At 28.6% G+C, this 13823-nt stretch overlaps 1 protein-coding gene across 1 annotated transcript in view; it reads left to right on the top strand.

Annotated features, from left to right (window-relative positions):
* Pnn (desmosome associated protein-like protein pinnin) overlaps positions 1-4682 on the top strand; it is a 44764-nt gene extending 40082 nt beyond the window's left edge. Inside the window, exon 11 of the mRNA XM_075366749.1 lies at positions 4478-4682. Coding sequence (XP_075222864.1) covers positions 4478-4488 — 11 coding nt within the window. The 3' untranslated portion in view covers positions 4489-4682. The remainder of the gene's footprint in view (positions 1-4477) is intronic.
* Positions 4683-13823: the final 9141 nt, after the last annotated feature.

The raw sequence follows: 13823 nt of genomic DNA, 5'->3' as shown, positions 1-13823 counted from the left end.
CATATTGAATTAATTAAAATCTACTAAAAGTATTATGCTGCATTAAAAACAACATTTAAGTGATTTTGAAGCTTACAATTAAACTGTAGGTTTTAAAATAATAAACTGAAAGGTAATGGTTTTTAAGTTTAATTTTAAACTGAAAATAAAACTGTTTTTCACAAAATAATACTGATATCAAAAAAAAGGTAACACACTAGATTTCTATTATCAAAATTTGTTATTAATTTAATATTTTGTTTTAAAAAAATATTTGTTAAATATATGTAACAGACAATAGATATACAATAATAGATAATAAAGAATGTTTAGGTGTTCCATATAATAAGAAAAAAATATAAAAATATGTTACAAAACTTACCAGCTCAATTTCATTTATTAAACAATAAATAATACATATCAAATTTACAGAAATAATACTATTCTTATAATTATTCGTTGTTTAATAAATGAAATCGGGCCAGTAAGAGTTTTGTAACAAATTTTTCTATCTTTTGCTTATTGTATGGAATGCTTAAACATTGTTTATTATCTATTATTGTATGTCTATTGCCTATTACATATATTTAACATGTATTTTTTTAAACAAAATTCTAAATTAATAACAGATTTTGATAATAGAAATGTAGTGTCTTACCTTTTTTGATATCAGTATCATTTTGTTAAAAACAGTTATATTTATATTAAAGAAAATTTTGTTTTTTGGTTGGAAGAAATGATATCTGCGAGACTCTTAACATACGGTTTACAATTTCATTGTAATTTTTTGGATATCACTGCGTTTTGTTAGATTATTCTTTTTTTTTAATGAAATACTGATTGTTATCTTATGGATTTATTATTAAATTTTATTGCCTTTAAACTGAAAACCATCATTTAAGTTAATTATTTTTTAATTTATAGTGGAACACCCGATTATCCGAATTGACTTCGAAAGGCTGAATCTTGATAATTGGAATATTAAGAAAAGGTTTTTCTTGTGTACTTGGACTTATATCATTCTAATGTTTAATGGATTAAAAGATAATTTTATCTAATAAAAAACAAAAATAAATGTATTTCAGTAAAATTAAAAAGTTATTCTGAACATTCATATGATATAATGAAAAAGTGATAAAATAATGCATTACAAAAAATTTATTGAATAGAAATTTGCTAATAAAAGAATCATAATTTTCAAAAATTATTTAAAAGAAATTAAAATTTCTGGAACAAACAAATTACATTTTTTGAATTTCACGGCCAAATTTATTTTTGTTGATAGTCATATCTCATTTACTTCTTACCATATTTTACCTAATTTAATAAAACTAGTATAATGACCTTCGTGAATCTAAGATCCGTGATGTAATATTGCACTTATTAAGTGGTACCCTCGATTTTTATAAGTTAAATTCAATTTTACCAATCAAATTTATTACTGTTTTATTTATTCCTTATTTAATAAAACTAGTATCTCTTGTAAACCAACTTTTATTATTTTTTTTAAAGCAGTGATGGGAATTAAAAAAAATTATTTCATCTTCAGTACTTTCATTTACGTAAGAGCATTTACTATTAAAACAAGCTGTAGTATATTTTATTTTAAATTTCATTATTTCAAGTACATTATCAAGTTTTTGTATGCTATCAAGTACTGCTACTAGTGGCGTGATTCGTAGTCACAAAAAAATGATATATTCGAGTCTTGCGGTTCATCAAATGGAAAAAAAACGTTGTTTAGCAAAATTTGAAATATTTTTGAAAATATTCTTTATTTCAAATCTATATGAACTGAAATATAATGTTTTCATGTTATTTTATAATTTTTTTCCTATTTTAGTTTTAGGTTAGGTCATGTTTAGAACTGTAAACATAGTTCATTGACTTTGCCATCTGCTGAGTTACCAGCGAAGTTCTAAGCTTCGTGACTATATATTCTTAAAAAATCTGTAATCTTTCTTGCTTTAATGTTTATCTTATTTACAAGCTGCAATATTATGTAGTTTTGTAAACAAAAAGGATTTCTTTGTAGAATCATATTCTTTTTGTCACTAACTAGTCTATAATGATAGGCAAACATTCATGAGCTTTTTTTGTGTGACAGCCCTGGATACAAGTTGTCACTTTCTTCTTCAGCTGTTTGCTGAACATCTTCTCATAAGTTTCTATGATCTTGTCCTCACTCAATATTTGGTACCTGAATAATTTTCATCGCTGATGATCTTTTCATTGATACTCTTGAAGTCACAACCTGGTTTCTTTTCTGCAAACTTCCTTATATTTTTGACATCTATACAATGTATTTCATCAATTTCAAAGAGCAGTGTTTTATTTAAAATTTTATTCCATGCTTTTGACCGAATTCTGTACATCAGCCACCACATATCAGCAGTTTTTCAAATTAATATCTTTGATCATTTAAATTTGCCACTTATATCTTCCTTATCATCCAAAAATTTTTTTTCCATTAATTGTTTCAGGGAAACAAAACCCCCTTGATCCATTGGTTGTAAAATTGATGTAAATTTTGCAGGTAGAAATAGAACTTTGAATTTTTTGTCTTCTCTTTCTAAGCAGTTTGCTGAAGAATGAATGTGTACATTACTTGCAACATTAAAAAATGTTGCAAGTAATCCATATTTTTGTAAAGAACAGGAAGATTTCAGATTTCTTTAAAGACAGATCTTTATTTTACAATAAGCATAAGATTTAATCAGTGATTTCCAATTACATTACCGCCAACCACCAATGACACACATTCTTTAGATATTTTGTTAACTGGAGCCGATTCTTCTTTGTGGGAAGCTAAAGTTTTCTTAGGAAGACGTTTTATTTGAGGCCTGTTTCATTGCTGTATTAAAGGTATTCTTCATAAGCTATCAAAAAATTGTAAAATTGTTGAATAAATTTGTTTGCTGCTGGGATGTTGCTGATAATATTTCTCCTTGAATTTCAAATAGTTCCGTGATGCTATTTAGCATTTTAAAGCTATACTTGCTTATAGATTTTATCCATATTAAATTTCTTACAAAAAATAATTGTATTCTCTACTAGAATTGGTCTAGAAATTGGCTCACCAAAGGATTACTTTAGTATAAACCACCAAAAAAGAGCTTGATCTACCTCTTCGTTTGATGTTTTCTTCATTTTTTCCTGGAAAAATTTTGTTCATTTCCAAGTTACAAGTAGTTCATAATGGTCTCTTTATTTTTCTTAATGTCTGAAATAGTTTATGTTCCTAAACCAATATTCATCTGCTATTGATTTATGTGATCCACCATTTTTCAATTTTTCCAAGATTTTTACTTTTTCCTTCAGAGATACTTTTCTGCAACTCGTTTTTGTTTTGTTGCAGACATGATATTAACAGATATCCCTATGATATCAAAATATATGTTTAACTGCACTAGAAGAATTAAATTAATTTTGTGTGTGGATTCTTAAGATCAGTTAATTTATAAAGGCTTAATGATATATGCTTAAAATATCCTAGTATTTAAAACTGTGATTTCATCATGATGACATGGAAATTATACAGCCTATCCTGCATAAAGTTATGAAACTTATATAAGGCAAAGAATACAGTAATAATGTTGTTTGTTTTTGACTTACGGGTATATGCACAGCAGAATAAAACCAAACGTCATTACATCATAGTTCATTCTTGATCAATTAATGTGTTTCCATCAATCTTTTCAGATGTTAATACTATAATTAGATTGACACAGGACTAAATTTAAGTAACTAAATTTTATTTTACTGTACACATTGCAGAAAAGCCAGTTAAACAAAGAACTATAAAAATACATTTCCTTTTGAAGTAAAGCATTTTTGAATAATATTTTAGATTTTTTAAACAGTGTATTCATTTTTTTAAATTGCCTAATGCAGAAGTAAGCAATCTAGTAAGAAAATTGGCATTTAAATAATTGGTATCTCACTTGTGTTTTGTTTTTAAATATTTTATAGTTTCAAAATACTCTGATATTGATATTAAATCATCAAAAGACCTAAGAAGTTGGATAAAAAAACATGTATTAGTAATGTAATAAATTTATAATCTCATGTTTGTTGAACACCAATTAGATAGATAAAAAAAATTACAATTTGATGTGCCTTCTTTCGAGAAAACTACATTAGAGATAATTAATTGAAAACTAGTAATCAGATTATATGAGTTTACAGTTAACATGAGCATTCAAATTGAATAAAAGTGATTATAACTTGTTTAATTTTTTTTTTTTTTTTTAATCTCATCAAAAAATAAAATAGTGGAATAGAACAATCTGGATGATTGAAATTTTAGTCAAAAGAGTTTGAAGAAGTAGAGCTACTTTTGCTGTATGTTCTAAAAATATTTAAAATATTATTTGTAATGTAATAAATTTTTAATCATTTTTCTATTAAATGAACTTTTATCAGTTAATAAAAATTTATTATTTTTAATTTTAAAATTATTTTATTGCTATATTTTATAATAATTAATTAATTTTAGGTGGAAAATGAATTATTGAAGACACTATATGACTGTTATTTTATCAATGTTTATTATATATTTTGTGGAAATTAGTGCGAACATTATAAAAAAACTGTGTAAATATTTTATGATGTGTGTATATATAAACAATGTACTGTGTGTTGAAAATGTTCATAAGATATTTTTTTTAAACTGTAATAAAGTTTATTATATATATATAAAACTTGCTGAGTTTTATCCTTTACTATTATATAGTTATAATCTTATATAAGTGCCAATAACTACGCAATTATGAACAATTAAATAATGTCAGGTAAATAAAACACATTTTATAAACATTTCTTAATTTATCTTTAAAATACACTTTAATTTTTACAATAATTTTTTTGAAGAATTAGACACTAATTTTAAAACCGTTTAGCATAATATGATGAAATACATCATGTTTTTCAATAGTAGCACTAGAATGATGTTTACTTATCAAACTTCTTTATGGTAGTGAAAGCATGAAAATTTTCATACTTTCTTAAAATGAATGAATACCTTACATTTACCAATTTCTTATGTTCATGAGTTTGGACCTTATAATTAATTCTTAAAGAAAAACAAAACTCTTTCATCAGTATAACTCACATTTAGCATAGATTTAATGATTCCTTCCCGTATTTAAAAACATGTATAGATTTGAATATCATTAAGCACTTCACAAAATATCACATCTTATATAATAGATAAAACGAGATCCATGAGGCATATTTTTTAAAGTAACATTCGTTTGGATTTGCTGCCTATATATATTATGTAAACAGATGGTGCTTGCATAGCTCAGTTATTTCAATCAGTAGTGAGCTGTTAACAACAATAATTCAGAAATTTTGTTGTTGTTTATATTCAGACTCACCGGGTTGGTCTAGTGGTGAACTCATCATCGCAAATCAGCTGATTTCGAAGTCAAGAGTTCTAGTAAAGGCAGTTACTTTTATCCAGATTTGAATACTAGATTGTGAATACCGGTGTTCTTTAGTGGTTAAGTTTTAATTAACCACACTCAGGAATGGTCGACCTAAGACTGTACAAGACTACACTTCATTTACATTCATACACGTCATTCTCTGAAGTTATACATTACGGTGGTTCGCAAGGCTAAACAGAAAAGAAAAGAAAGAAGGTTATTTATATTTATCCATTTAAGAGTCTACAATTTATGATTCCACAAAACATGCAGTATAAGGAATAATCCAATTTTTTATGGCAAAAAACAATTCTGCTGCTGAATTTACAGGAATATTTGTGTCATTTTTAGGCACATATTATGAGTGATATTAAAGTAAGGTAGTGTTGCTGTTCATTTCAAGAAAAGTGAATGAATATTGATGATGAAGAATGTAGCAGCTGGCCTTGATGATAAGTATTATTTGATTGAAAAATTTGAGGAAATCAGCACTTCACAATTATCCTTGATGATGATTCATGATATTTCATGACCTTTGATTTATGAAGTTTTGAATGAATTATTGGGCTATAAAAAAGTATATAGTGGATGGGTGCTGAACATGTTAACCTGCATGGAAAAACATCTTGCTGCAGCACATGAAATTTATAGCATTACAAAAGTGAAGGTGATACTGATGTATACTGTTAATGCTGATACATATTGCAGAATGTTAAAAAAATTTTGAAGAGAAATAGAAAACAAACAACATGGGGTGCTATTCCACTGGATTTTGTTTTTGTATGACGATGCCCAGTCCACATGGAAAATTGGACAGTGAGGCAATTTGAAAAATTCATTGGAAAGTAATCAGTTAATCCACCCCAAAGGCCTGACTTAGTTCACAGTGATTATTTTAGTTAGTTAGCAGCGATTATTTTCTTTTCCTTCATCTTAAGCAAAGACTTGCATCACAAAGGTTTGATGATGACAAATTGAAAAAAAGTGTTACTGTGTGGTTTAACTCACTAGAGGGGTAATTTCTTGAAGAAGCTAGAGAAATGAAGAAGCTAGTGAAATGCTATGAAAAATGTTTAAGTCAAAAGCAACTATGTATTTTAAGTAGTAAATGTAGTTTTTATGTGAAAGTAATGAAGTTTGTTCATATTTTTCAGTTTTGTTCTTATTTCAAAATGAACCTTACTTTAAAACACACCTCGCAAATTAACTGCTGCATTTAATCCATTAACAATTTCCATATTAAAGTTTTTATATACACCACATACTATTTTAGCACGTAGTGTATCAACATATTTACTCTCATGATAAAATGTGATAACTTTTCTTTTAGAATATTGATGACTCACCTTCAAACTTGCTGTGAGGAAGATGTGCTTCAAGGACATTTTTTTAAAGCTAATAATATTGTTACATCTTTTAATAATCTCTCTTATGTTGTATCATCTAATACTCATAGCCATTAATACTCTGATTTAACCTACAAGGTTACATCAGATTAGACTGTATGTTAGATAAAATGCAGAATGAAATTAAAAGTATATCTTGTGTTGAAAGATACGTAACACTAATATTTATCCACCAACAATCATATAAAATTTCATGCAAAACATTTTCAGGAAAGATAATTACTATATTACTTTAAAATAAAAAAAACAAGATACAGAAAATCTTACTGCAAGCTTATAAAGCTTATACACTGTGATTAAAGATTATACAAATTAAACTACATTAAATATTACAATGAGTTAGGATATTCATATAACTCTTAATTTTATAGATTGATAGACTATAACAGACTCAAAATATTTATTACAGATTTTAGATTTATAAAAGATTCTGGAATCAATCTCAAATGAATGTACTGAACTAGCATGAATCAGTTTAATTAGTTGATCTATGAAATTAAATTTTTTTAAATTACATAGGTATTTGAGAATTCATTCACATTTACAACTTTTTTTGTCAATTGCTGACCTCTATTTTTACTGATTACTTTAGAAAGTAATGTGGTAAATTCAGATCCACTTATCTCTACTTCTATGAGGTAATCAGTAAAACAGATGCAGGGACTACACACAATGACAAAAGTTTGTAAATCACCTTATAAAGACAGAATACACATATTTGCAAGTGTTAAACAAACATGCTAGTTTTATTTTAACTCATGGCGCATAAAAGCCAAGATCTTAATAGTATGAGATTTACAAACTCAAAAAATCTATTAAATGAACAGTGTAGCAGATAAAATATATTATTTGACTATATACTAACGGGATTTCCAACTACTGTAAGATGAAGAGTGCTGTGAGTAACTAAACCATGAAGGAAGGGTGTTGCTAAGAAAAAAACGTAAGTAAAATTTAAACATATTTTGGAAGTAGTCATCAATAATTTTTGAAAATATATTTGTCTACTTTATTATACACTCAAGCTAAATTTTAAATTGATGTAGGCAAAATTATTTTTTAATAATATTGATATCATTTAAATAGTTTGTAAAAAAAAATTATTTCAAGTTTAATTGAAAGCCTTTAAAAATAGTTATTTAGTTAGTGATTAAAATAGTTATTTTTTAAGTACCAATCTTTACTGAAATGAGTTTCTAATGATACCAAACTTATTAAACTGACTTTTTTGCATTCTGTATATCAATTATATAAAATAGAATATCAGTTTGATGATGGAAAAAAATAAATTGTGATTATTGCAATTTATCATGTAATGTCATAGAGAAATTATTTTAGTGTTTTGGAAGATATCAGTATTGGAAGGTATTGTGGGCGATTTTATGGAAGATACGTGTTGTCAAATAATTTTTTTGTAGTAGGTAGTAGAATACAACCCTCATGTTTCAACTACTGAGATAAGAGGTGAAAGGAGCGTAGCAGATACTTGAATGTTTTACAGATATATTTGTCTATCCAGATGCATAAATAATACTTTGGTGGTAAGTATTTCTGTGTAGGTACATCTGTAGTTTTAATAGTTTAATAAAACAATAATACGAGTAGTTTATGGCCATGAAGTAATAGAACACCTCCTTTTTATGGCATCTTCTTTTATTGTAGGACATATATATTATAAATACATTACTTATTTATTCCAATTCATTCCAGATTGTGAAATATTAGAATTTAATGATATGTTGGAAACTGCAAACTGTATTATACTGGAAACTTAATTCAACTGCAATTTCTGTTGAGGAGGAAGAAGAAGGATGAATGTAAAAGAAACATACAATCTAAAATCTTGATTGTTGTTTTATCCACTTTACCTGTGTTCGAAAGGTAAGGTAAGGCTTTAAACTTTGTTTATTTTTGTTTTGCCAAATAAAACGAAAACCAGTGCCCTATTAAGAGTTGGGGTACTATCCAAATTAAAATTTAAGAAATTTTGAATAAATCTGTGACTTATTGCTTTTAATTCATTATAAATATAGAAATTTAATCACATTTTATTATTTGTTTTTAAAATATTCTACTGAGATAACTAATAATTAAGAAGGAAAAATCAAAAACAATACTGTAGTGGAATAAATAATATTCAGTATCAGTTTACTTTTATGGTGAATTTAAATAAATCACGTATGGGCTGGAAAGTCACCTAAAAGAATAGAAAAATTATAGGTTTTATCAAATGTTTAAAGATTTCTACCCTCTATTTTGTATTTTTTTTCTAATGAGAAAGAATGAGCAGATAATGTGTAGGTTTTTTTTTATTACATGACTTTGAACATGCTTTAGCTTGGATTTTAACAATGAAAATGAGATGATGAATGGTCCAGTAGGTGAAAGATACCAAACAATTATTAGGAATTGAACTAGATATCAGATGATCCAGAAACCAGCATACAAAATCAATACTCCATATGGCTAGCCTAAATATAATTCACTGTTTTTAGCTATTAGTTTTTTTCATTGGTTTGATGCTGTTGTGTACTTTTTCTTAATTTTTACATATTTTTTTTACATCCCTCGTATTTAATTGTTTGATTTGCGTACTTTTAACCTTTGCTTACTCTTTTAGTTCTTACTTTTCTCAAGTACTTCCCTTATTAAATTAATTGACCCTTGGTGACTTAAAAATGACCTCTTAATGCATTTGTAATCGTATAACTCACCACGTTGGTGTAGTGGTGAACTTGTCAACACAAGTCAGCTAAGTTCAAAAACTAGTAAAAGCAGTTACTTTTATATGGATTTGAATACTAGATCGTAGATACCGGTGTTCTTTGGTGGTTGGGTTTCAATTAATCACACATCTCAGTAGTGGTTGACCTAAGACTGTACAAGACTATACTTCATTTACTCATACATATTATCCTCTGAAGTAATACCTTATGGTGGTTCCATAAGGTATTACTTATTTATTAACAGGCTAAACAGAAGAAACAGAGGCTAATCATAGATTTATCATAGAAAAAGTTCTTTAGTACGTCTTAAAATATTTTAATCCCATCTAAATTTCAAATATTGTTGTTAATATCAATTTTTAACAATGATGTTTGCATATGCATATGTTTTGATAATAAATTTTATTAGATTTATTCTATTAAGATTTAAGGACAGTTCAGTGGTTACCTAAAGACTTAAGTGAAATGTTCTTGTTTTCTTTTAATTGCATGTACTGGTTTAGTTATATTATACATTAAAAGTAATTGATTTGCAATAAAATATTGTAACAAGACCAGTATAATGAACCTGAGTAATGGATTCCTGTCAATTAAAAAGAAAGTTGTAGAAAATATAATAATGGGAGGAATCCAGAAAGGGGTTAAAAGGAATCTTTTTAGTAAATCTAGCATGTTTGTTTAACAATTGTTCTTTGTACTACTGCTTGCTGATACACCTAAACAGATGTTGTTGCGTGAGAAGGCTTACTGGACCAAGATAGGACTCTCATGGAAACATGTAAGGACAGACGATCATTCTCACACTTTGAGTTGGGTCTGGTGCTGCAGGTAAAGAGGATAGTAATATAAATACTCTGGGGAAGACCAGTTGACTGTCATTCTCCAAGAGGAGTTATTATGTGAGTTTGAAGCGAGAGTATTCTCCAAGGAGGTCAGTGAAGGAGTGAATTTCTAGTGTGTTCTTCGACACGATTAAGGTGACATCACAAGTAATTTCAGTACATGAAAACAAGAAGTGGTTTGATGAGTTACCGTTAGACTATAAGTGAAAAAGAATATGTACTAAATTTAATTCGTAAATTGTTAGGGTAGTTTTATTTGTGAACAGCAAAGGTATTTGCAGTAAAAGCACTTTATACTTGTCTTATCTATCATACTGTTGTACCAGACTTGTAGTTAAAAATGTTAAGATTAGCAGTTATGCTAATGTATTTTGTCAATGGGACTGAATTCTGGTTTTTAATATTTTACTACCTGTAAATGAATCCTGATGATTGCTTTAAATTTTGTTTTGTATGTAATCACTCTTTATTATTATTCTTGAAATTATTATTTTTGTGGTTGTGATTACTATGATTATTTTTTTTTATTATTGATATTATTATTGTTTATTTTTTTCATATTATCGTATGTTATTTATTGTTGTCGTTTATTATTCTTATTGTCACTGTTATTATTAATTTGTCTTATTTTATTTATGTTCTTAAACTAATAAATTGTTTGTATAAACAATGTTTATATAAACATTTTCAGTTGTCGTTCTCTCAATATCCTAATCAAGCCACGAATATGTGACAATATATATTTAAGAAGAACTGAGAGTATTTTATGTAGTACTCAAGTCACAAAATTGCTAAAACTGTTTCCAAGAACCAATTTTTAACAGTCATTCGAATTTCAAGTTGATTCTTACATTGCTTTTCAACCTCTTCCATGTATAATAGCTTATTATGTTTTTCTCCCATTGCTTTAAGACCTTTTTCTTTATTTTTTCATCCATTCATCTGACTTAAGGTCTTCTTATCACCTTTTGTTTCTGGTTCCCTTGTTATGATTTTAATCATTCACTTGTCTTCTTAAGATTCTTTTTAGTCATTGAAATGTTCTGCTCATTTACTGTGAAAACATCTGATTTCTTGAAAAATTCTTGAATTTCTCTTCTTTTGAACTTTTGTTTTTTTCAGAACTATTAATGCTAGAAATGTCCTTCTCCTGTATTAGAATCAGGCTTTTATAACTTATTTTTAATACTAAAAATGTATTTCATTAAAAGCATATTTTAGTTTTATTTGACTACTCAGCATCTTACTCAAGATATAGAAAGATTTCTAAGGATATTTTATTTGTGCTAATACTTCTTTTTGTATATTATTTCAATTCATTATGCTTCCTTGTAATTTAATGTTTTCAGGCATTAATTTAATGTTTTTCAACATTGAATCTCCAGTAGTTAAAATTTACCCACCTTGCACTTATACATTCCTTATTACTACTATACATTCTGTTTTTTCATGGTTAATTGTTGTCCATTCTCCTTGCCACTTAATTAAAATTTCAGCAGCAGTATTTACTAATACTATTTACTGAGCACTATTGTACCATTATTGAAAACTAGTACCATATTTCCTCGAGTACATTGTTCCCTTTTTTTTAAAAAAACATGAATGTTATGGTTTAGATCTATATCTATATTTCACATCGTGATAAAGTATAGAAATATATTTGTTTAAACAAACTTTATTGTTGCTTGGCCATTTGTTGTGATTTTAAATCAGACATAAAATATTCAGTCATATCTTAATTTATATCACAATAATGTTCATTCTGTCATCCTACGAGAATTTGATTACAGATATAATGATGATTCATCATTTTTACCAGTAATCATAAACACAGTTTTGTTTTAGTTGTGAAGCTTGAATGTGTGTTAATCTACAGTTTTGCAAGTTAGAAACATGAGCTCTGTAAAACATATTCATTCATTACTGCCTTCAAAAAATTAAAAATTATTCACAAATTAACATTCAGGAATAGGGCCTAGGAGGCTGGAAAAAGAAAAAAATAGACACTTAAGAATAGTAATAAAAATAGAAAAGCATTTCACAGTGGAAATCTCTGTAGGCAGAAGAGGAGGCGTCAGCAAGATTTACTATATCAACAGAGTTGGGACATTTAGCGAAGGAGTTGGGGAATCATGCTGCATCCAAAACCAATTATCAAGGTTTTCCCTAGCTGATGTTACAGATGATATGGACCACTGACAGAAAGCTATACGTTTTCCAGTGTCTGCAGGTAATAACTCATGAACAACACAAATTTTGTACGATTGCATATTTAAATACTTGCGCAACATTGAGTGGGTACTACCAACAAAGAGGCCAGACTAGCTAGAAAGGCATCACACAGATTTCTTGAGATTAACAGAACATGCAGCTTGCATGTTGATCAACTTTTCTGGTGTTAGCACTTTTGGTCAACCACTTTTGACTGCATCTGCAACATTCCCTGTTTCTTGGAACTTGTCTTACAGCCGCTTGATGGAGAATTTGTTTGGTGCATCCACAGCTTACTTTTCTGTGAAGGTATTCTGGGTCCGGGCATAATTGGCAGATCTAATATATTGGGAGACAATGAATATTCTCTGCTGCATTGTATAACCCATTTTTCCTCAGTTAAACCTGCAACAAAAGGAGGAAACATTCTTCTATAAGGTTGTGTCACTTTTGAACACTGTATTTTAATTCATTTAATGAACTATGATGTTGCTACAGTTGGCTCGTGTTTTTTTACCCGATTTTCATAAATTATTTTGTTTACAGAATAGTCCATCCTCCATCCCAGTTGGGGATTAAATTATAGAACCATGCATGTTCCTAATAAAGGTGTTTGTGAGGCTATAATGCTGTATGCTGCACCTGGCTGGGCTTACCGAGGCCCAAGCTTCCATTCAAGGCAGGTCAGATAAGATGACTCTTAAAAGCTGCCCTTGGACGGTTCTTGACACCATGAATGCTGCATTAATGGACTGCAAGTTTCCTGGATGCTGGAAAGAGTCCAGATTGGTCCTCCTCCCAAAACTGGGCGCAAAAACAATTGGGGGTATTACTTACAGACCTCTATGTCTAATTAATACATTAGGCAAGTGGTTCGAGAGAATGTTTGCTGAGAGGCTAGGGGATGAGCTAGATGCTGGTGGGCTGGCCCCGAATCAATATGGATTCACTAAAGGGAAGTCCACTGTAGATGCAATAATAGATGTGATGGACTGGGTGAGAAACAGGGTGGCGGGCACGCGGCGCAGTAGGCGGATACGGCTGATAATTTCACTCGACGTGAAAAACGCATTTATCAGTGTATGGCCAGTTGTTATGGATTCATTGAGGGACAGGTGAATCGCCGAATATCTGCTGTCGACACTAAACATCTACCTGTCAGAACGGAAGTTGACTGCAGACACTGAGGATGGGCCCATTGAATTTAATATATATGGGTTATAATTG

The sequence above is a fragment of the Lycorma delicatula genome, chromosome 5 (assembly GCF_047948215.1).
Source record: "Lycorma delicatula isolate Av1 chromosome 5, ASM4794821v1, whole genome shotgun sequence".
In the NCBI taxonomy this organism is placed as follows: Eukaryota; Metazoa; Arthropoda; class Insecta; order Hemiptera; family Fulgoridae; genus Lycorma; species Lycorma delicatula.
The sequence above is the reverse complement of the archived record's forward strand: the minus strand, read 5'-3'. Positions and strand labels throughout refer to the sequence as shown.